This window comes from Eulemur rufifrons, chromosome 17, assembly GCF_041146395.1.
Source record: "Eulemur rufifrons isolate Redbay chromosome 17, OSU_ERuf_1, whole genome shotgun sequence".
In the NCBI taxonomy this organism is placed as follows: Eukaryota; Metazoa; Chordata; class Mammalia; order Primates; family Lemuridae; genus Eulemur; species Eulemur rufifrons.
In genome coordinates, this window is record NC_090999.1 from 51,987,672 (window position 1) to 52,013,479 (window position 25,808).

The 25,808-nt window shown below is 38.5% G+C and overlaps 1 protein-coding gene across 1 annotated transcript in view; it reads right to left on the bottom strand.

Annotated features, from left to right (window-relative positions):
* DMGDH (dimethylglycine dehydrogenase) overlaps positions 1–25,808 on the bottom strand; it is a 59,694-nt gene that overhangs the window by 11,844 nt on the left and 22,042 nt on the right. The window contains exons 7-14 of the mRNA XM_069492378.1: positions 24,639–24,837; positions 18,886–19,055; positions 18,343–18,496; positions 16,132–16,297; positions 15,524–15,654; positions 13,855–14,072; positions 12,350–12,507; positions 10,187–10,246 (exon numbers count right to left, since the gene is read on the bottom strand). Coding sequence (XP_069348479.1) covers positions 10,187–10,246; positions 12,350–12,507; positions 13,855–14,072; positions 15,524–15,654; positions 16,132–16,297; positions 18,343–18,496; positions 18,886–19,055; positions 24,639–24,837 — 1,256 coding nt within the window. The remainder of the gene's footprint in view (positions 1–10,186; positions 10,247–12,349; positions 12,508–13,854; positions 14,073–15,523; positions 15,655–16,131; positions 16,298–18,342; positions 18,497–18,885; positions 19,056–24,638; positions 24,838–25,808) is intronic.

Below are 25,808 nucleotides of genomic sequence, written 5' to 3' on the forward strand. Positions count from 1 at the left end.
AAGCTCCCCTTGGAAATCAGGCCCGGCACTGGCTGTGGAATCACACTCCTTGTTTTAGAGGCATGAGGAGAGCTGCAGAGAGACCCTGCTGGTCACCAGCTACTGCAAGTAGCAGAGCAGAGATGGAGATCTGGGTGATAAGCTTCTGCCACCGTCCCTCAATACTTTCCTGAAAATTTTCTCATTTAAAATGGGCTTCATATCATCATTTAAAATAATCCTGACAGGAATCCCTTTGTAAAGCATGTGGCCATCACTCACCTGCAGTCTGTGTAAATCTTAACTTACTTCAGTCAGTTGAGCAGTGCCCTGTGCACCTGTGTGTCTCTCACAAACCCTGATAAAGCTGTGTTCTGGATTCACGTCGGGGAACGGATTGACTTAACAGCCCCCATCAAGACAAAGTCTAGCATTATTCACTTCACAGTCACAGAATTAGAATCACAGCGGTCCTTAGGCAAGCAGAAAACTTAGTCCAATCTCATTTTTTATGAGAAAACTAAAGCCCAACAAAGTTAAGGGTCTTGGCCACAGTGACAGAGTGAGTTAGTACCAAACCTCAAACCCAGGTTTCTAAACTCTTGGTTTCTTTTCCACTATCCAGACTTTCTTAACATTCCACACAAATTCACAACCACAACAATTTCAATGTCTCTTTGATAGCAAAATGTTAAATTATGAGTTTAGCAACTAAAGTTCGTTATTATTGGCTAGAAAGATGAACACTCCCACATACATGTAGTTTTCATTCTCTGCACTTAGCAATTTAAAAGAACGCATCTAGCATTTTTCTAACCAAAATTACTGACCAGTTAAGAAGTCCTTCTCAAAAAAGTCTTTAGTATAACTAGAAAAGGGACCCTATTCACTAAAAGGAGGGGATAAAATAGCAACCTGGGGAAAATATTTAAAATATCATTCCTCAGCCAGGCCAATAATCAGGTTAATTAACATTCAAACTAAACCAGATTATTCAAAACTAAAATAGCCCTCCTTACCTGTGTTCTATGACTTTTACTACATTCAATAGTAAAGAGAACATTTATTTTTCAGTTTTTTAATCTAATGATTCAAAGGAAAACTGCAGAATGGACCTGTGGCTTTATCAGATTTATGTTTAACTGCTTTAGCAACAATTACATTTAGAGTTTTCATAATAGTTTTCATCTCTCTAGACTACAATGAAGAATAATTGCCTATTTGGTTTTAAGCATAGCACTTAAGCTGAAATGCAAAGTAAGTCATTATTAAAGGAAATAAGAAAAGCATGAAGAAATGAGTTCTCAATAAGGACCCAAGAATTTCTTTGCTGGGGTCTTCAAAAAACTGAAAGGATTTCATGTATAGTTGCTTTTCCCTAAATGATTTATTCAGATTCAATTTTATAAGATGGGAAGGAACTAACATTTAGTGAGGAACCAAATATTCCTTATCTCATCTAATACTTATAACAAACTTAATGAGGTGAATATTGTCTTCATTGTATAGATGAGAAAACCAAAGTGCTTATGGATTAAGCAATTTGTCTTAGAAGCAGTAAGTGGCAGAGCCAATTCAAATGCTTCAACAAATATTTGGTAAGCCCCTACTAATGATCAGACACACTGGTGGGTCCTAAGGATTCTTGGCCTCTGTCCCCAGAGTGTTCATAGTCTAGCTGAGGAGGTGGCCAGGAATAAGGGTGTGATAAGCACCACGGCAGAGGTAAGTACAGAGTGCTAAGAAAAGAGATTCCCAACACTCCTCCACTTCAATTACCACCTAGATGTGAGGCTCCAAAGCCATACTTCCAGAACAGAGCTCTCCAGACCCATGTGCTCAGCTGCCTTCCAGGACTCTCCACTTGGCTATCCCACAGCTCTCCAATCCCCCAAATCCTCCCACCACCAAACCACACTCCTTGTCCTGTGTTTCCTAGTTCATTAACAGTGTCCTACAACCTTCTCTCCATTCCTTCACATGTAGTCCCTCATGTGGTCTCCATCCTACTTTCAAAATATCATTCACTCCTGTTCCTCATCCTACAGCCACTGCTATAGTTGAAAGTCTTTGCCATCTTTCCACTGGATTTCTTCGATAATTGGGAGAACGATCTCCCAGTCACCAGACCAGCTCACTTTTAATCTGTTTTCCATCACCAAAGTGTCACTCCTTACTTAAAATCCTTCAATGTCTCCAGGATAAACTCCAAATTCCTTAGTCTAACACACGAGACCCTTCATGATGTGGTCCCAGGACTTCTCTAGCATCATCTCCTGACACTGCTTTCAACAACAAAACATTTACTGCACATCTTCTATGGGCCAGCCCTGAGCTAGGTGTTGGGAATAAAATGATAAACAAAACATATTCTGTATTGCCAGCGCTTGTACTCAAGAAGCTTACATTGTCCTTGAAAGAAAAAGGGGAAAAATAAACAAATAATTGTAAGCTCTTTTAGTCCTTTAAGGAGAACATAGCTGCAAAATTTCTTTAAAAAATTATCTAATAAAGTCCATGAATATATAAAAAAATAATAATACATCATTACCAAGTGGGTTTTATCCCAAAAATGAGCAGTTGGCTTAACATTAGAAAATTAATAAACATAATAAACCATATAACAAACTAAAAAAAAGATATGATTATCTCAGTAGATGCAGGAAAAGCATTTGCTAAAATCTAATATCTAATTCCTGATTTAAAAAAAAACTTTTACTACTAGAAATAGAAGTAAATGCCTTCATACTGATAAGGAACATCTAGGGAAGAGTATAAAGCAAGAAAAAGAAATAAAAGACATCCAGATTAGAAAAGACAAAGAAATGCTTTATTTTTATACATGATTGTCCTACTAGAAAATTGACAAAAAAGTTACCAAAAATAAGTATATTTAGCAATGTTTCAGAATATAAGATCAATATACAAAACCAATTGTATTTCTATATATTAGCAATAAACAACTGAAAATTGAAACAGAAATATCATTATAATAGTATCAAAATATTAAATACTTAAGGATAAATCTGTTAAAAGATGTGTAAGACCTGTATAGGACAAAACATTTCTGAGAGAAATTAAAGATGACCTGAGTAAACAGAGAGATGCACCTTGTACATGAGTTGGAAGACTTGAATGGACCTATAGACACAATGCAATGACAATCGAAATTCCAGTAGGCTTTTTTTTTTTTATAAATTGACAAACTGATTCTAAAATTCATGGAAATTCAAAGGACCTAGAATAGCCAAAACAACTTTAAAAAGGAACACAGTTGTAGGACTACCACAACCTTATTTAAACTACAGTAATCAAGACAGTGTAGCATCAGCATCAAGAAAGACAAATGAATCAATGGAACACAATTGAGTCCGGAAATGGACCTACAAACATATGGACGACCTATTTTTGACAAAGAGGTAAAGGCAATGAAGTACAGAATGTGGCATCTTTTAAACAGAGGGTGCTGGAAACAATTGGTCATCCATACACAAAAAAATTAAACTTCAATCCACACCTCACACTGGATACAAAAATTAACTAAAGATGGATCATAGACCTAAATGTAAAAGGTAAGATAATAAAACTTCTAGAAGAAAGCAAAGGAGAAAATCTTTGTGACTTCGGGTTAGTCAAAGATTTTTCAGATATAAGCCCAAAGCATGATCCATAATAGAACAAATTGACAAGAACTTTAAAAATTCAAAAATTAAAAACTGGTCTTCGAAAGACACCATCAGACAAATGAAAAGTCAAGACAGCCTGGAAAAATAATTTGCAAAGCATGTGTCTGATAAAGGACTCATATCTAGAGTCCATAAAGAACTTTAACACCTCAATAATAAGAGGTGTATATTGGTTTTGGGAAAAAAAAAAATAAGAAAACAAACCCAAGTAAAAATGAGTAAGAGATTTGACCAGACAATTCACAAAAGAAGAGCTAGGAATGGTAAATAGGCACATAAGAAATGCCTGACATCATTAGTCATTAAGGAAATAAAACCATGATGAGACACCATACACATGTCTTAGAATAGCTAAAGTTAAATAAAAATTGACCAGGACAAGTGTTTGGCAAGGATATAGAGGAACTGGAATGTTCATATACTCCTGGTAGAAATGTAAAACATAAAATGGTACACTGTTTTGCAAAACAGTTTCTTAAAAAGTTAACATATACTTGCCATTTTATCCAACCAATCCAATCCTAGGTATTTACCCAAGAGAAAAGAAAGCATATGTTCATACAAATACTTGTACACAAACATTCATAGTACCAGCTGACCCTTGAAAAACAGGGGGTTGAACTGCATGGGCCCATTTATATGTGGATTTTTTTCAACCGAGAAGATTACAGTATTTAAAGGATGCACAGTCTGTGTAAACAGAGGGCCAACTTCTCCTATCCATGGGTTTTATGGGGCTGACCTCAGGACTTGAGGCAGATTCAGATCCTTGGGTGGTCCTGGAACCTATCTCTCAGGTATATCAAGACACAACTGCAGTTTTATTTGTAGCAGCCCTAAACTAGAAACAACTCAGTTTTTATCAACAAGTGAGTACATAAACAAATTGTGGTACAGTCATACAATGGAATAGTATTTGCTATAGAAAGGAATGAACTATTGATAAAAATAACAACATGGATGTCTCTCAAATTATGTGAAGTGAAAGAATCCACACACAAGAGTATATGCTATAAGATTCGAATTATATAGATTTTCATTTATTCTAAAAATTGCAAAATAATGTACAGTTTCGGAAAGCAGATAAATGGGTGTGGGGGGAGTAAGTGAGGCTGTGGGCAGGTTTGGGAGACAGGGATTACCAAGGGGCATGAACAACCTTCTGGGGATGAGGGATATGTTCACTATCTTCATTGTGGTTTTGGTTTCACTGGTGTATGCATGTACGAAAACTCATGAAATTGTTTGCTTTAAATATGTCAATGTATTGCATGTTCAATTACACTGTTAAAATGAAAATAATAAAAATAAAATAAAAGCAATCTAAAAAATTACTTCACTCATTCCTAGATCTGGGTTTCCATGGATATCCAAATTCTAAAGCAGTCAGCTAAATAGCACGTTTAAGCTTTTAGGGTAGAAATAAAGTATTGTTTCATAACAGAAATTGGATATATATGAGAATAATGATTCAATGGCTGTTAGTTTAATACATTCTGACGGATCTTTCAGGAATGATAAACTATGCTTCAGCCTAGGTTTTACTTCCCTCCTCTCTTTCCCTTTCTTCCCTTCCCCTCCCCACTCCTCTCCTTCCTCTTATCACTGAGCAACTAAAATAGGTCAGAGAATAAGGATGGCTTAATTAAAATGACACAATTATGTGGCTCATAATGCTAACATAGCATCAGTGTCTTCAACCACGATGCTAGGTAGTACTTCACAGAATTTTAGACTTGCAAAGAGAGATTTTACAGATTAAATATTTCAGGCACTAAATGAAGCTAAATGGCTTTCCCAGGCCACCCAGCTAGAATTTGGTGACTGGATATAAAAATATTCACTTACTTCCCAGTTCTAAAAGAAAAAACAAAGATGTGGGACAGAATATCGTTAACCCATAGCCTAGCCAGAGGAGGTCACAGATCTGCTAACTTTCTTCCAATCCACTACAGATTCTACAGCACCATCCTCTGGCCAGTCCACCTGGTTTTCTTCTTTCCTGTTTAGTCTCAGGATTGCAGGTGGTATGAGTTTAAGAGAACTAAGACAGTGGTTCTCAATCTTGCATAAAAAACACCTGTGGATCTTTAAAAAGAAACCAGGACCCTACAACCCAAAGTAGATCTAATTGGTTTGGGGTGGGTCAATGTTCTTAAACTGCATCAGAACTACCTGGAGGGCTTATTAAAATAGATAGTTGGCCCCACCATGGCAGTTTCTGATTTTTTTTTTAAGTCTGGGATGGTACCCAACAATTCACATGTTCTAACAAATCCCCAGTTATATTGGTGCTGCTGGTCTGTGGCCCACACTTTGAGAACCACTCGGGTAGAGCATCAGGTAATTTTAAAAAGTTCTACAGGATAGTAATCTTTAGCCAGTTGAAAATCATTGGTCTAAAACAGTCATTCTCAGCCTTTTCTAGAATTGCTTGGGGAAATGAAAAAATAAAAAAAAAAAATCAAAAACTGATGCTTGAGTCTCCACTCCAGTGATTCTTTTTTAATTGATCTTGGGTGCAGTCTGGGCCCTGGGATTTTTTAAAAGCAGCATATTATGTAAATGAATCATACTCCAGGTGATTCTAATGTTCAGCCAAGACGGAATCACTGAAAATTTTCTGCCTTCTCAATTCCTATTACCATTTACCTCAAATTTCCCCAAAAGAGTTGGATACTTTTTATCACTATAACATATTAGAAATTCCTCTCAAACTTGCTGTCTGTGAACAATGGTTTCTTTCCACTTTGATGTTTTAATACTAGCTACTATTCATTGAATACTTAGGATGTAGTAGGCCTAGCGGTGTGATTCACCTCTTTTCCAGTTTTTTTTCTTTTGGTTGTTTTGTTTTTGCTTATTGAATAGTTAGGCTTTAAATAATCTTTCATCAAAAAACAAAGACCCTACATCTTCTAAAATCAACGTTGTCTTCTAACTTGTGGTTAATATATATCACATTTTATTCTGTTTCTACGGGTTAGAAGCTCAAGACACAGAGTGGGGAGGGAAAGGGAGAGGGAAGAGAGGGAGAAACATACATTATGGAAAAAAATAAAACTATACTTCTGATCTGCTGAAACACATTACACTTAGTACTTGAGTCTCTGTGAATCTTGGTGGGTGTTCTCCAGAAATAGACAAAGATTCAGTGTTTCCAAGAGGAAAATTCCAAGAAAAACTATGACTCCATCCTAAGGCAGCTGATTTTCCTTTTGCTCTTGATTAATGTATTTCTTCCATTTCCAACTAAAAAAAAAGCCACTGATTTCCCCACTCCCAAGTTACTTGGAACATATAAAAATACCATTAGGCACAATGATATGAGTTGTTTCAGGTAAGGGGCTTTCAGTTAAGGAGATTTAAAAAGTATGTATTCAATTATTTTTACCTGTATCGCAGTTTTGGTAAATGCTTCCTTTCAGGGCCCCGTGGCTCACTTTCCACGAGATGGCACTGTTGTTTACTGTTAGACAACTCTGCTCGTGAGGAATGGCATTCTCAAGGCTAAGAACGCACTCCTACGACTTTAATTCTGAAATACCATTTGTTTCAAGCTTCCTGAGATCTCAGAGCCATCAGGAATATATCTTTAATTTTTAGATCTGTGGCTTAGCAAGGTGTTTAATAAATGGTACTTGATAAGTGTCTACTAGATGAATGAATGTGTGTACATGTGTATCAGCTTCACATAAGCCACATGCCAGTGGTGACTAAGGCTCATACAACTCTGAGAAGGAAGCAAGGGCCATCACAACATCTTCCTTTGTGGTCGAAGATTTCTTCAATACTCCATTTTTCTTTTCCCTACTTTCTTATGGATTTTAACAAGAACACAATTCAACCTAATGACGCCTTATCACCCATCTCCTCACCCAGACATTTTCCTCCTTAAAATGGGCAAAGCAGCTATTCTGATCCTACCATAAACACAAAATTATTTATAACAAAAACATGACTGGAAGAGGTATCAATTAATAAAAGATAGTCCATGCAAATAATACATGTTACCAGAAAAATTCCTGGGCAGTCTTTCAAGTCTGATAAGCACATTATAGAAAAGGACCTCGTTGGGAAAAGCGGCAGGTGAGAAAGGAGTTCCACCTGAGCTAAAGCAATGACCTCCCCCAGGTCACTTTACCTCTCTGCTTCAGTTTCCTCACCCTCAATAAAGAAGGGGTGCTGGGGAGGGGTCTCCAGGGACCCTTCTAGCTCTGACACAGCCTGCCTCTCTGTATCTTTTCCTAACATTATGGCCTATATAATCATAGGGTAAACACTTAAGGGCCAAGCAGAGAATTCTGTATGTTTGCTTTGACAGGAAAGAAAGGAAAGAATTGATTTCAAACAATTATAAAATGCCAGGGTTTTTTTTGTTTTGTTTTGTTTTGTTTTGTTCATTTTGGCATCGAATATAAATATCCCTCTGTATTAGCCCCTGCTTCTGTTTTCATATAGCATCAATTTTCTGAGCAATATAGATTCACAGTGTATTATATGTTTTAAAATGTTGTATGAAGCCAGTTTGGGTAACATTTTGGTTTTTAGGCACAGAACTTGAATTACCAAGTTACAAAGCTTTGTTTGTAATGCTAGTAAGTTTTTCAGGAACCTGTTTCACATTATAGACTGCTACAAAACTGTCATAAAGTTATTGTGAAACCACCAAATAGGGTCTAAACAAAATCGATTCAATCTATTCACTAGTCTTGGAGATTAACAAGTATCACTATGATTAGGTTGATACCAATTAACCACCTGAATCAACATAATTGAAAAAGACTGGCTCAGTTAGGGCCAGGTTCTTGGCTGCCTAAACCTTTACCCAATAAAATTGTTAGGAATTAACTTTGTGACATCTAAATGAGAACCAAAAATTCAGAAATTATAAAAACATACCATAAATCAAAATAAGTATCTATTAAACAACTTTGTTCTGAGCTAAATTTTGGTTATTTGGTTATATAATTTCAAAGAACTAGTAAATACCCAATCCACACCTGCTAATGGTCATAAAGAGAGTTTTAAAAATCTGATTTTAATATGAAGAGATCGTTTATCTATACCTTATCCCCAAACAATAATATCCAAACACTGAAGCAAAAAAATCAGTTATCAATCTACCTATTGGCTACCAACAACATAATTTTAGTGCTTTCAAGAGTCAGGCCATTTTTATCCTTAAACAGCTAAACTAAAGCTTCTGTTATCAGAAGGAGCAATCTGCTGCTAGGGTCTGCCTGATTCCAAGCACCTGCTTTCTCTGGTCTGGAGGCAGATGGTACATCATAAAAATAAAAGCCATGGGAAAAATGTACAGAAAGATATTCCTTTTAAAACCTTTTAGGAGGTTCTTTTTCCTTAAATTAATACTATAAATACACATATTTTATGTTAATATTTTAGCTCAGAATTTGGGGACTGATGCAGGGGCATGAAAAAGTTCTCTTTACCCTGATTCATATACACGTGTTCACATATTCGCACAGGATGGGAAAACAGCCTTTAGCTTATAAGCACCTAGGGCAGGATGGTTTATTTTGTAATTCTAACAGGTACCCTAAACAGCAGCAGCTGCTGTTCCTGTCCTTCAATAGTACCACTTACTGCAAGTCTATTTTTTTTATAAGAACGCAGGTGGTGCTCAATGGGATAACCTCATACATATTTGTAAGACTCCTAGAGATGAGCTAGTCTGTAATAAATTGGCCTCATGATATGTTTTTTCACAATAATTATTTAGAGTAGTGCTTCTCAAACCTTAGATGCATCAGAATCCCCTACAAGGCTTGTTAAAACACAGGTTTGTTGGCCTGACTCACAGACATTCTGGGCCCTGAGAATTTGCATTTCTAACAAGCTCCCAGGTGAGGCTGATGCTATTAGTCTGAGGAACACACTTTGAAAACCACTGGTATACGGGTTCCCTTTGGAGTGTTCACCTCAGTTATGATTCTCTGGCCTGTACTGGCTTTTCAGATGCTATCCATTTTATGCTGAACACATCTGAAATGTGTGATTTCTTATAGTCAGATGTTGCAATTACTACATACAAAGGTACTTCACAAGCAGATGGATTGATCTGTTGCGGCAAGGCTACTTCATGCTGAGGGCATTGGGACAGTCAACGAATACAGGGTCTTTGATCAGTTAATGTGCAACTTCCAAGTCACCAGGAGCTATTGTAACATATACACATGGTACAATTCCAACAAAAATGTCTGCTAAAATCTGACAGATAATCATCTTATCCTCACTAATTTTCATCTTAGAATTTAGACTTAGTCCTTAAAGATGCTAGATTCTGCTATTTTAAATCTACAAGGACACTCCAACAGTTTGAACTGATTAAATTTTGACAAAAGGTTAATATGAAGCAATTGAGCAATGCTTACTATTTATGTTCAACTCATTTCTCCTACAATCACACTTGGTTAAATTTTAAAGCATGGTTCTGTCAGGAAATAGCATCGTAATTTTAAAATTGACTTCAAGCATACTTTGAAATGTAAACATACCTTATTTAACTTTACAAAATATTCCAGTCCGGCTTCCAAGGGATTTGTATCACAGTTCATCTAAAGAAGAAACACACATTTGAAATCTTAGATGAGTGCAAATCATTTCAGTAACATCACTTTTTTAGGAGAAAGAACACTTTTTGATTTTTGAACACAAATTCCGAAAAAGGCAAGTTAGGGACTATCTCTAAAGCAATTTTTTATCCAAAATTCAAATGTAGCCTTTCAGCAAATGCTGTTATTTGAATATAACAAATATAGAAACTAAAATCCAGTTTGTTCCCATAGCTTTTTCATTTTAATAAACATCTGAGGATAGCACATGATATTCCTTCCAGAAACAAGGCTCTCACGTGTTTTTATATAACAATTTTACATAACTCGTTTTTGAAAAGTTATTAAGTAATTTACTTATCTTACAGTTAGCCAAGAATCAGAGTAAGGTCAGGGAAAAGCAGATGGTAGGAACATTACTTCTAGAGTTCAGGAAAGGAAAAAGGAAAAAATACAGGTTGAATCTCAATCTTTTCAAATACAGTTGAGTCATTACAATATACATCAAATTTGATGGGCTAAAGCCAATATTTGGTAACAGACCTGGGGCTAATGGTTTCTGTTAGTTTTGTCGTTCTCGTTGCTGTAAGAGAACTAGTCTAAAACCCTCTAAAAAGTAATCAAACTTTTGAAGACAACACAGCACTACACAAACCAAATGAATATAAGCTTGTTTTACATGATATAAAACTTGGTTTCATATTTTTTAATCGATTTGAGCTACCCTAAAATTATTTTTTATCTGCTCAAAGTTTCAGAATTCTTCAAGGAAAAAATATATAAATGAAAAGCACAGAAGATTGATTTCCATAACAACACTAGAGGGCGCCGTGGCACTGCGGAGAAATCGGAGGGGCCCGAGGAGGAGACAAGCTCTCCAGAGGAAGACGCAGGGAGAGGAAGGCTGAGACATCTGCTTGCTGCTTCATTCCTTGGAGATTGCGGGGACAGAGCTGTCCTCTGTTTCTCTCCCTGCAGCTAGCCTCAGCCCAGCCCCCAGCTGCAGGTCAGAAGCCCCTACTAGAGCACCTCTCACGTAGACCTTGGGCTCCAGTATGCTGCCGCTCCCCGGCAAAGCCCCCTTGCTTCTGCCCATAGTCTAAGTGCCCAACGGTCCCTGCCCTGGCTTTCAAACATGCTGTGCCCTCCAGTTAAATTCATTTTATTATGTGCTTGGCCCTTTGCAGGCTATCTCTAATATCTATGATAATTCTGTAGGATAAATATTCCATTTTATAGAAAAGCAAACAGAGGTTCTGGAGGGCAGGCCAGATAGTTGGTATGTGGTGGAGGATAAATTCAAACCAGAGTCCCCATTCTGAGTCCATCTTTACCACTATCCCTTTTCTCACCTCTCAGGCCCCAATGTCTCCCTAGGAAACAAGTATTGAATCTTAAAAAGTTAATGGGTCCAGAGAGAGACTGACACAGTGGAGATAAAATAGGATAAAAGAGTTTGAACCACAGTCAGGCCACTTACTGTTATATGTAATCTGGACCAAGTTGTTCTCTGACTCTTAGTGTGATCATGTATAGCATAGGTGTAATGATGATAATACCTTCTTGGAGAGTCAAGAAGGTAAATGAAACCATGCATAGGAAAATGTGTAAATGGTTAAGACACTATACAAATAGAAACCCTTAGTTACCATTATTTTTTTCTTTTTATTTGATTCTGTGGTTGATTTTATTAGTTGTTATTAGTAATGGTGGAAGAAGTCTAGACCATCCTTCCTGCCCTCAGAAAGAAATGTTAATTCACCAAAAGGTGCAAGATAAGAAGAAAATGAGGATGGACAACTGACAGAGGAGGAGGAGAGAATGTGAAAAGTGCTACTCAAATTCTGTGGGGTAGGCAGGCTCCCCACAGGCAGACACATCCAGGGCTTGCCGACAACCAGGAGGAATTAAGGCAGAAATAAACATTATGCCAGAATTTCAATGAACTTGCGATTGGGAAATTGAGGAGAAAAATCTCTTCCCCTAATAAAATAAAGTTATCTAATAATATGTAATTTCTTTTACAGCCTGAGCCAATTTATGCCCTTATGCAAAAAGTAGATACAATAAACATAAAATTTTAATGAAGATTTTAGCATTTCAAACCTCTGACCCCCAGGCTCTGAAAGCTTTCTCCAGTCTTAAGGCATTCATGGCGTATGTTCCAAAATTGTCAATTCCCTCCTCCTGGCCTGCATTCATGATAACGTCATAAAGCGCTGCAGAATCTTCTCGTCGGTGGTACAGCTCCCAACCCAGCTCACCTGAAATAAATCCACAGGTGCCATACCAGAGTTAAGAACAATGATCACTAGGTCTAATGTGCATTAGCTAAAACACATAGAAGCAGGAAAAATTCCACTTATGCAACATTGATATTGTCTATCTTTAAAAGACCAGTTCATAAAAAGTTGCAATCACAGATGCATTTCTGTCCAATCCTGACTCCCACACAGAGGGTGGTATGTAGGACACCTCTTCTCATGACACAGAAAGACTGTAACGCAGGAGTTAATCTCCAGCCTTGACCCCCACTTCATAATGAGGCTTGACTATTTTCAGGGACAATAATGTTCGGTGAATAAATACCATGGCATAGTTTATCAAGATAAGGTGTACAAAGTTTAGATAACCCCCATCCCAACCCCTTGCCTAAGAATCACAAAGCTTAAAAATATAGTCAACTGAAATTATTCAAATTGCCTTCATTGTGGGACAGCCATACTCTCTGACTCCCCTACTCCCCATTTCTTCCCTATTTGGTCATTTCATTCGCCATTAGAGCTGTGGGCAAAAATCAAAAGAAAGGAAACCAATCCAAACAGTCCTGCTTATTTTTTATTCTGGTCACCAATTTGTCAAGGTTGGGTAGAAGGGCAGGGGACATGTAGAGTGGAAGCCCAGGGAAGAACTTTGGTCTTTAATATTATGTGTTCTTGTTCCCTGAGGTCGAGGGTTCATGGTGATGTGTTTTTATGGGACACCACCAGAATAGGAGCAACATGTAATTGAGCAAATGCTTGGGCAAGAAGTACTCCTCCTGTGAAGGGAACAAGAAGGTCTACAGGAAGCTGGAAGTGAGCCCAGAGCACCACTGGGGAACTGAAGAGCATTCATTCTTTTCTGTATCAAATACCTACTATATGCAAGGTTAGGTGCTAGAAGAAGACTTCCTAGTGAATTTACAGTCTGGAAGGAAAATGGATCATTGGCAATGCTCTAGGAGAGGTGCTTGATACATTTGAGATGGTCTCTATGGGAAATTCTATTTCCAAGAGACCAGCTCGAATGTTCCCAGATAGAGTCTGCTGGCCTGAGTATGCCACCTCTTCCAACAGTCATCCTCTTCCTACTTTCTTGTCTGCCCTTCCAGATTCCATAGCTGGTAGACAGCTATGGGACTGCAGCAACAACAGGCATGTGTGCAACCACTCTCCAGACTAGGAGTGCATAGACAGACTTGTAAGAGTTGGGCAGAAGAAATCTTCCTTCAAAGGCACACGAACAAAAGTGTGAGCGTGAGTGTGCCTGTGCACATGCACACACACGTTTCTGGTAGCATCTCCTTTTACATTTCAGAGATTTACTCTAGGTTATTTTCCAATTCTTACCAGTATAAGATATCCTAATAGCAGTGACAGGAATGTTGGAAACCTTTAAGGACTTGGTTTGAAGAAACTTGAAAACATCATCACTAAGATCTTCAGAGGTCAGTTTCTGAAGGACCTTTCTTGCATGTGGCCCTGCAACTCCAAGGACTCCAAGCTCATCGGTTATGTTTTTAATTTCAACATCATATCCACCTTGGACTGCCTCTTCTTCAATCCATCTGTATGGGAGTCAAAAACATTGTGTTAAATATTGCTTGAATAATGCATGTTGGTAACATTATTTCTCTGAAGACATGCTTTGTGTCTAGAATTATCAGAAAGTCCCCATAGTGTTATTTCATAAAATCACCTGATTTTTAAAGCTGAGGAATCCAACTGTCTGAGATGTTAAGTGATTCTCTTTGCATCAGCCACTTATAAATTTGAGGGTAATTTTTCACAGTACAGAAGGATCTTTCCATTTAAATGAGCTTTGCCACACAGTTCTTTTAAAGAGTGACAGAACTATTGCATTTAAACTAATGATTCAGTCTTCGAAAAATTAATTTAAATCCAAATTTTCTCTAATGCCTGTACACAGGAGGCACAGTTTTGTTGCTAAAGGTTAATAATATGCCTGCCACCAGACACATAATTGCTCTGACAATCAAAAGGAAAAGATAAAAACTCTAGTTTCAACGTCTAAGTCTTGATGAGTTATTGGAACCCAGCTATAGTGCTGGTTTATAATCTACTGAACAATCCCTGGAGCTATGTAAGTTTATCACAAAATATTCATCTGGATTTACACAAGGCTAAGCTACGAAGATGGCCCCCAATACATCTTGGATTGGAGCATATAATTTGCATCACTTTACAACTAAGGTGAGAATCTGTTAGAGTGAGACATTTATTAAATAATAATATTCTGAACATTTTTGGAATATTAAACTAGTGACTTTATAGTAGACTAAAGATTCATGCTTAGCCGGGCATGGTGGCGCATGCCTGTAGTCCCAGCTACTGGGGAGGCTGAGGCGGTAGGATCACTTGAGCCCAGGAGTTTGAGGTTGCTGTGAGCTAGGCTGACGCCACGGCACTCACTCTAGCCCGGGCAACACAGCGAGACTCTGTCTCAAAAAAAAAAAAAAAAAAGATAAAGTTGTAAAGATTCATGCAAAGGCTCTACTTGGCAGGTCAACGATTTAGATCCAGCTGTGGGCCAGAAAGCACAAAGCATCACAAAGGGAGAAGATAACTCAGGGAGGCAGTTTACCGAGGTGGACCGAATGTGGGTGACAGAATCAAAAAGACTGGCTTGAGCAAGTTATTTTAATCCAAACCTCAGTTTCCTCATCTGAAAAAGGGAATGACAAATATCTTGCAACATATTAAGAGGATTAATTGAGGTATTATAATATATCTAAAAGGGATTCTGGCACATTGATTACACCTAATAAATAGGAGTTAATATTATTAGAACCAATAATCCCTATGGATAGATTACCTTGGTGGGGGTGGGGGCCCTCACTTCAAATATTTTCCTATAAAAGACATGAAGTTTGTTTGAAACGATCATGTTTAAGAATAATTAAAGTTGTACTTTCAAGTACTGGTAAAAGAAAAACTCAGTGTAAGATTGAGTCAATATAAAATATGTACAAAATTTTCTTACTTGGTGTGCACTTACCTGAGATCGTGAAGTTCTGATCCAGAACCAGTTATTAATAGAAACTCCCCAGGAAACTGGTGAGAAACAGTCAACTCAGCATATACTTGACCTTTTGGTGTTAACATGTGACTTATGTTTGTAAAACCCACCTACACAAAGAAATTTAAATTTACCATGGGATGAAATAAAAATCTTATGCGTCCTTTTAACACACATTTAAATAAAAATGTGGGTGTTAATAATAAAAATCATCTGACTCTTATCATTTTTATCAATTGTATGAACTATCGATAAACCTAAACACAAAATTAATCTGAAGTTCTCAACTTAAACAATCTTTTAAATTATTTGTCATAAAAATTACACTTCATTTAATTGCAGTCAATTTTAAGTTCCCATTGATACAATTAAGCAAAGTCATAAGGTCTTTGGATGATAATTCACTCAACAAAAATTTAAATTTGAAAATTAGCTTCTGTACTTTTGGCCATTTGAAGAGTTTTAGCGTTCACACAGAAATAATTAGGTGAACTAAAATAACATATTGGTTTGGGAGGAAAAAATGAGAGGATGGAGAATTAAATAGGTCAGAATCCTGGACCTTGTATCCCTACAAGGCTATTTACCTTCGGAATGACATTTGCAAAGAGACGGTCCAACAATCTAATGGAATCTTGGCCTTTGATGTTAAACTTGCCAAACGGGGACAGGTCAATCACCCCTACTCTTTGCATAACCTGTTTATATTCAGAGCCCACTGGCTCAAACCAGTTTGTGCGGCGAAAACTTGGCCTGAAACACAATGTTTAGTGTCCTAAAACTGTCATTCATTTTTTAAAAATTACAAAATAAGGATATTTTTAATAAACTCTACTCATCTGGAAAATCCCACTAGGGAAGACAACATGCAACCTAAAATTCTGTTCTGCAAAGCATACATGTATGTATGTTGGAATCTGACCATTTAAAGTTACTCATCTATTCCTTTGACCCATTTTACAGTGAATGAAGTATTAGTTAACTAGAAAACAAGATAGAACTTGTGGTCTCCCAGATCTGGAAGAGAGCTTAGAAGTCAACAAGTCTGCTGGTTTTCTACCTTGGTTGCATATTAGAATCACCTGGGGAGCATTTTAAAAATATTAGTGGTTGGGCCTAATTAAATCAGAATGTCTGGGAGGTGGAGCTATCTAATCCAGTGCTTCTCTAACATTAATGGGAATACAAATCACTTGTACTTGTTAAGTCCAGATTCTGATACAGTAGGTCTGAGGTGGGACCCTATAGTCTGCATTCTAACAGGCACCCAGCCAATGCCCATGCTCTTGCTTCACACCTGGAACAAGCAAGGATCTGGTTCAATATCTTCATTTTTCACAGAAAAGGCACCAAGTGACTTCCAAGGTCTTTGCATTAATTAATAACATGCTGGGCCAGGAACAAAGGTCTCCTGACTCATGACTAAGGGTCCTTTCTACTTTACGATGTGGAATTCTAATGCAGTATTTTAACTTCAGAGCAAAATGCTAAGTCTGCAAAATAAGCTTTCAGTAGTTTAATTATTAAAATAGTAAAAGAAGCTTGGGCCAGATCCAAATAGCACAAAGTAAAGAATAAAGCTGGCATTTACCAGAGTCATTTAGGAAAAACCAAACAAGTACTTGGCCACCAAATAATCTAGATTGGCTGCCTGTAGAGCCCAAATTCATTCAACAACTGGCCCTCTACTATACTTTGTACCATTTAGATCTGGTCTTTAAAAAGCCATCAAAACCTGGTTAAGGCTGGGTGTGGTGGCTCACGCAATAATCCTAGCACTCTGGGAGGCCGAGGCAGGAGGATTGCTTGAGGTCAGGAATTTGAGACCAGCCTGAGTGACACTTAGACTCCAAGATTTTATAGAACCCAACCGAATTTCTAAAAATAGAAAAATTAGCCCAGCATAGTGGCACGTGCCAGTAGTCCCAGCTGAGGCAGGAGGATCGCCTGCCCAGGAGTTTGAGGTTGCTGTGAGCTAGGCTGACACCACTGCACTCTAGCCCAGGTGACAGAGTAAGACTCTGTCTCAAAAAAAAAAAAAAAGAAAAGAAAAGGAAAAAAAAGAAAAAAAAAACCAAAAACCTGTCTAAATAAGCAAAATGACAGCTCAAAAATCAAGGTAACTTAACTGATACATTTGCAATTTGTTTCCTCCCAGATTATAGATTCTCATGAGAAAAAATATATAATCCCTATTAATCCCAAGTGCAACAGTGGCATGTAGCAGTTTACAGGAATTCAGAAAATTGTTTCAGTGACATGCTTTATGTTTTAGCTTAATCTGAAATGCTATGCAAATGATCTTTTCCCCTAATTTATCAATTGTACATATAATTTGCATAGCTCAGTGCACACACTTTAGAAAACAGTTGTTTTGAGCTATTTCATGATGAATAGAAAATGCAAAACTCTAGGCACTTTTCACTTTGTGGTTGTATACTATGTGGTTAGACCAAACATCCTAAACCACAGCAAACCTCTAGGATCCAAGTGGAGTGATGTGGGCTTTTGGAGAGCAGTGGGGTAGGAAGGTTCCCCTGAACTTCTGGTAAATGTCAAGTGGAAGAGGCTTCACTTGGGCTAGTTATGAGATTCTCAGGGCCACATGGGTCCTAGATGTGGACCAGTGTCATGTGGGCTAGAATAATGACTCCAATGCGAGAAAATTTTTGTAGAAAAGGCTCAATGGTCCTTGGAATGCAGTGGAGTGACGGGGTGGAAGGGGCAATCAGCACTTCTTCTGTCCTGTTGTTTCATCCCTCGGTCAGACCCACAGGCAGGTTAAGTCACTCACTCACCTGTACTGAGTGTCCTGGCCTGGCTTGTAGAACCAGTGTGGTTGCTCCCAGCCTGAGTGGAAGCCCATGGAACACTTAGACTCCAGGATTTGGTAGAGCCCACTGACTCGCTGAGTTGGCCTCCCGGCAAACCGTTCTTCTTTAGGATAACCAACTGAAAAAGGAAAGTCGGTATGCTAAATAGCATATAACCCAAACAATAAAATACTTTGAAGGAATTCATAAAATGTAAAATACAGCACTTAAAATCCAGAAGCCTATTAATAATATATATATAATTTGCGTAAAAAACAAAGCTGTCACCTATATTGATCATCAAAGAGTAAAGTAGAAATAGAATTTAAAACCAGTGATAGACTTCACACATTAGATACCTACATTCATATGTATTCCTTGTTGTGTCTTAGAGGCACAATGCTTTTTAAAGTCCCTAACGACGCCCACCTCAATGAATAGAAAATAAAGAGCATCTAAAGTCAGAGATGCTACAAGTCAAATCAAATCTGTCAACACTTTGTAGACAACAGTAAATTTGCGTCTTACCAGCATTGTTCAATCCATACGACTCTCTTGCTTTGGCCTCGGTGTACTGAGTTGTCGTCCATTTGCCATAGCGATTAGGATCTAATTCTATCAGGTCAAAAGGAGGTTCTCCATGCAGGATCCAGTCACTGAGATATTTCCCTACCCCACCAGCGTGGATTATGCCATATCTTTCAAATACAGAGACAGGTAACCTGTTACTAACACGTGTTGTTTTCAAATAATGAAACATGACCAAATATTTTACAGGGCCCCAAAGTTGGAGTGTTCTGTGCTATTCAGAACACACAAGTAACATAATCTTTATGCTATCAACTTTTTCCTTAAAAATGACATGTTTAGCATCCAAGTTAAGCGTGCCTGACTTGATAGCTAGTTTGTTTCTGCAGTTTCAAGAGAGGCATACCTGCAAAATAGCTCCTTATTGGGAAAAGGCTCAATGATCCTTGATTTCTAGCTGGTAAAGATTTTCTCTTTAAGAAAATGAGAAGCTGAGGGGAGGAAGAAAACAGGCCGATGTGATTGGTACCTACCAGGCCTCTTGGGCTACGATTATCCTGACTGATAGGCGACCTGGTGGAGAAACGTGTACTTTAGAGTGTCTGTCCACCTCTTCTCAGACTCAGTTTAGTTCTGACCCCCTTAGGCAATGACCTCTGTGCAAGGAACTTGGGCCGTTATGTTAGAAGCATTTAGACAAAGAGTCCCTCCCTATACGGAGGAGGTAGAAAGGAACGCTGGCCCCTGTGTTTTGCAACTAATGGGTCCCTTGGTGGAGAAGGTGGGCTTGTTTTCTATTTCCGTAAGAAGATACGTTAAAACCAAGAACACGATTGTGTCAAATAAAGGGGTTTTGATGTCAGTCGGAATGGAGGGTGTCACAGTTTTACATTGGCCACGTGGAGTTCCACTGACTCTTGTCTAACGGTGAGTTCATTTGTGGTTTAAGTCAAGAGAAGCTTCTGAGGAATTGAATGAGCCAGGAGTCATGGGGCAAGAACCAAGAAAAGGGGCTACATAGCAGACATCGAGACACAGAAACTCAGGATCACAGGTTCTAAGAGCATGGGAGGAACTTTAGAAAGGCTAGAAATGTTACATAACTTTCTTATAAGAAGATACCAGTTTTGCTATTTTACAAAAATGAATGCCTAAATTTGTTATACGAATATTTCTCGGCCAGGCACGGTGGCTCACACCTGTAATCCTAGCACTCTGGGAGGCCGAGGCGGGTGGATGGTTCGAGCTCAGGGGTTCGAGATCAGCCTGAGCAAGAGCAAGACCCCGTCTCTACTAAAAATAGAAAGAAATAAGCTGGAAAACTAAAAATATATAGAAAAAATTAGCCAGGCATAATGGCGCATGCCTGTAGTCCCAGCTACTCGGGAGGCTGAGGCAGGAGGATCGCTTAAGCCCAGGAGTTTGAGGTTGCTGTGAGCTAGGCTGACACCATGGCACTCACACTAGCCTGGGCAACAGAGTGAGACTCTGTCTCCAAAAAAAAAAAAAAAAAAAAATTCTCAAGGAAGAAAAAAAGGCAACAACATTTTCCTGGGCAGTTTAAAAAAGAAACATGGGTCATTCAAATGATCTACAACCAACCTCTCTAAATTTCAAAAAAACAAGAGAAATTATTAAGTATATTTAAAATGTGTATTAAAGTTAGCACATTCACTTAACCAGGCCCAATGTTGATATATGTAGAATAGTTACCATTTTTTAGAGTTATAGATACTGTTTACAAGAATTGAAGCCTTATAAAGTTTTACTGACATTAATCAAGTGCTTACCATTTACCACATATTGTTTCCATCTACCATGTATGAGCTGATTATTTTCTAGCAAGTCTATTTTACCAATGAGAAAAATCAACCCACAGACAGGGGTTAAATAGGGTCACACAGCAATAAAGACCAGATTCAGGATACACGTTCAGTCATCTAACCCAAAGTCTACTCCTTGCTATTGGACCTTACTGTCTTCAGTGGTTCTTGATCTTTGTTCAGACAAGACACACATGACAGATACTGTATTATTTACATCTTTGACAGACTCCCAGGGCAGAGCCAAGGTGGTTCTTTGGTTTCCTGTGGTCTGGCTGCTACAACACCATATTCTTTCCCTTTCAATGATGCACATGAGCAAACAAATGGGGCTGAATGCGGTTATTTGGGAGGGGTTTGGGGGGATCCTGAATCATATCTAATTTATTTTTAAAAAGAAAATCTTTTAGAACCAGCCCTCTAACCATTAACAAGCTACATGTAAAATGCCACACAATTGAGTGTTACAAAACATCTCTTAAGAACGCCTGGCTTAGTAGCTAAAAGTATAACAGCACAGACCTGGGTATGATTCCTGTTCTGCCACTGTTAGCCGTGTGACCTTGGGCAAGTTATATAACCACCCTGAGCTTCGGTCTTCTCATATGCACACTTTCTTTATGGAGAATTAATTGGCATTTAAAAGCATTTAGTACAGTGCATGGCACATAGTAGGCAAGCAATACATGGTGGCTATTGGGCCCTAGTATGACCAATAGCAGAGGTAGGTTCTTCTCTCTCTAGCATTAATCTGCAGAACCAGATTCTTCTGTATGACCTCGGGCTGCTATGCTTTTTGAGTGTTTATGTCTGCTTTTTATGATAACTCTGTTAAACTATCAGATGTTACATCTTAGAGCACTCTCTTCTCTTTAAACTTGCTGTTTATAATCTATTCTAAATCAAGAAAACCAGATCCAGTCCAATACAATTCATAAAACATTTTTGGGACATTGTGTTAATCACCGAGAAGCAGAAAAACTTGTTAGAATTGTGACAAAACAAATGTCCAAAGTAAAATAGCTTTGATTAAGGATATTCTGTGAGTAAGGTAAATGAGCACTGGTACACATGTAGACAGTTTGCAAACACCTATTCCCTGGACCAGTTGTACCAAAATTACAGACAATATTGAAATGCAGATTCCTGGGCCCTCTCCAGACCACTGAATTGGAATCTATAGGAGTGGGGTCTGGAAATCTGTTTGTTTGTTTGTTTGTTTGTTTTCCAATTGAACATATCTTTTGTGATACTATGGACTGAATGTTTGTGTCCCCACCCCACCCCAAATTCATCTGTTGAATCCCTAACCCCCAATGTCATGGTATTTGGAGATGGGGCCTTTAGGAAGTAATTAGAGTTAGATGAGGACATAAGGGTAAAGCTCTCATGATAGGATTACTGCCCTTCTATGAAGAAACACTACAGAGTTTGCTGTCTCTCTCTCTCTACACACACAATAAGGAAAGGCCACGTGAGCACACAGCAAGAAGGCAGCCATCTGCAAGCCAGAAAAAGAAACTTCCACAGAACTCAAACATGCTGGCATCCTGATATCAGACTTCCAGTCTCCAGAACTGTGATAAAACAAATTTCTGTTGTTTAAGTCACCCAGTCTATGGTATTTTGTTATGGCAGCTCAAGCAAACTAAGCCACATGGGTTCTAATGACAATAGGAATTTCATGGATGAAAGGTATAGGAGGATAAAAAATGTGCAAGTGACTAACCACATGGTTGAGATGCTGCTTTTTAACACGCTCCTCAGACGATTCTGCTGCTCACCCAGGTATGAGAACCACTGGCCTCCAGAACCATGGGACAGACACACTGATGGAGGCCAGGAAGGGCAGCCAGTGTGGATATTCCATCATTTTACATAAGAAATGTCTTAGAAACCTTGACTTTTAGGTAATGGGAAGGTGTTTCCGGTTCAGACCAAACCTGTCAGAGAGAGTGAGGCACTTTGCTCACCTCCCTCCTCCACCTGTCATCTTCTCCACCCACCTCCCAATATCTACAACTTGGAAAAAATTAGCCAGAACAATCAGAGCAGGAGTTTGACATCAGACCCATGCAAGTAGATACAATTCCCAGATAAGTAACTGGTGTTCTAAAGGGAGTAACTTCCTAATTTCCTGGGCTATTAGTTATTAAGTATTCCACACAAGATCATTGACACTGTCACTTGTTCACAGCTCAGAACATGGCTTATAGTCAGTGATCTTCAATTTCTATTACTAAAATCCAATTGCAATATCAAAAAGAATAAACCACTTGGGAATAAATTTAACAAAAGAAGTGTAAAACTTATGCTCTGAAAACTACAAATCATTGTTGGAAGAAATTTTAAAAGACCTAAATAAACAGAAAGATATCCCATGTTCATGAATCAGAAGACTTAACATTGTTAAGATGGCAATACTCCTCAAGTCGATCCACAGATTCAAGGCAGTCCCTATCAAAATCTCAGCTGACTTCATTGCAGATATTGACAAGCTGGTCCTAAAATTTATATGGAAATTTAAGGGACCCAGAATAGCTAAAACAATCTTGAAAACAAACAATGTTGTAGGATTCACACTTCCTGATTTCAGAAGTTACTACAAAGCTACAGTAATTAAGACAGTGTGGTACTGGCATAAGAATAGACATAAATCAATGAAATAGAATTGAAAGTCTAGAAATAAACCCCTATCTCTAGGGCCAATTGATTTATGACAAGAACACTGTGATGTTCTTGTCACAATAAAAAATAAATATTTGGTCTTTGTCCCCAGTTCCTGCACAGAATTCCTAAAACATTTGGAATTCATTATCTTTTGTATGCTAATGAGGTAGCTCTTGTGGGGAGAGGAGAGCAGCCCTAGAGGACTTCAGGATGGGGGATGTTGCCAGAAAAACCAACTATGTGATTAGAAAGTTAGAACTTTCAGTCCCACTCCCTATTCCAACCTCCAGGGAATGGAACTCATTATTTTCCTGGTTTTCTCTCCCCATGGCTCCAGTATCCAACCAGTGCTCAAATTAGAAAGGTTGCCATTACTTGCTATTTTTTCCTTTCCCTCAAGACCTTATGGAATCATTGTCAAATTCAAATAATGTTATCTCCTATCTCTCAGTCCTCAGTGCTGCTACCTTAGTTCAGACCCAGCCTCTGTACTGCATTGGCAGAACAGCACCCCAACCAGCCTTCCACCTCCAGTCAGACCTCACTGCCTTGGCCCCAGCTGCAGCCCAGTGCCTGGCCCTATGCCTACGCCTGGCACAGAGCAGGAAATCATTAACTATTAGTTGAATAAATTGCCAAATAAAGTATGGAAGAAAAATAGAATATCAGAAGCTGTGACATGATGGTAAAGTGGGCTTGACATCAATATTCACCAAATTAATGGAACAAATATTAGAAATGAAATATCAAAGTGGCAATGGAATTATAAATAGGAAGCAACTTGAGGAATTATAAAGAAACAAATCATGCTGGAGAAACATGAATTATGGTGAAAATGCATCAGCTATTATATATCATACATTTGATATTCTGAATTATCTTTGTCACATTGTATTATGAAAACATCCTCATGAAATTGGGGCAAACTGGCCTCTCTGAAGAAACACAGCATGAAAAGAGACACAAATAATGGAAATGGCAGGAAATATGCAAAGAGGAAGTTCCAGGAAATCATTGCCCTTCTGTGTGCTAATATTTAAAACCTACACACGTGATTGAACCATTATATAATCAGTGTTTTAAAACTGAAAGTTTTTATTCCTTGTAATATTCCTTGGTCATGAAAGGGAGGAATATCTCTCTCTCTCTCTCTCTCTCTCTCTCCCCCATATTTTCCTTTTATGGTCTGAGATTATGGAAGGAGACTTAGTGAAAATAAGTGGTTCTACAATGAATGTTGAATTACATGGAGATACTCACCCAAAGCCCATAGCCACCCAGTAGTTTCTGACCCCCTGGTAAGGCCCCACCATAGGCAGAATGTCAGGAGAATAGGTGATGGGGCCATTGACTATATTGATGATGTCAGCTTTTTCTAAAACTGGAACCGTTTCCATGGCAGCTTCGACGTATTTCATGATTCGGTCTAGATCAGACTCAAAGAGTTCCTTTCCAAAGCCTGAAAAGATATGCATTGTGGTCAGGATGCGCTACCTGTGCGGACAAGTACTGTAAAGTGACTTAGGTCTCTGACACAGTCTACATTTAAAGACGGCCTGTTAGGAAGGTGCTGCCATTTGTTTTTAAGTCTAAATTTGACATTCTCTATCAACAGATGGGTGCCCATGATATTACTGAGAAAAATAATGTTATTGTTCTTAAAGCAAAATTATAAAAGTTAACCTTTTTAATTAATAGAAAATTCAAATGTTTGCATATTAACAGTTTCCCATATTTAATCAAATCACAAATTTTTAAAAAACAACAATTTAGTTTGTCGAGTGATAGCTTTATCTTTTTAATTAACCATAAGATCCTTTTACTTTCACTCAGATAAGGGCAAATGGGAGTTTACAAAGTCATGCCAGGACACTGGGAAAAGTGGAATACTACTCCAGGATCTAAGACGATGGATTTTAGATCCCTTTTGACTTTCCTTTCAGCAGAGAAGGAATGGCATGGAGGCCTCCTTCCTCCAGCCTGCTCCCACATACATCCAAGGGCTGGCATTCTGTGAAAAGAGGCAGGGTCTTGGAGTGCAATCGTCTTCTTGTCCTAAAGGTCACTGTGATTGCAGGCAAGGCAAGAGATGAGCTTCTAGAAGAAAGTCTCTACCAGTACTGGTGATATTCCCACGTGGTAGGCAGCAGCTCCTCCTTGCTCCTCCCAGGGACTGCATTTGGGTCAGCTGCGTGGAGGCCTGGAGACCACCAGGCTGGGACTAGGACATACAGGCACCCACACCCAGGGACAGCTAACAATGTGGCTCTCCCTCCAACCGGTATTATTTAAATATTTATTCAACATTTATTTGGAGGAAAGCCTGGCAGCATGGGGGAGGAGCAGAGAGGGAGCTCCAGGTGGCAGGTCCTTCCCTCTGGGATCAGGAACGATTCTGCTCTAGCCCAAATGTGCAACACCTACCCAGCA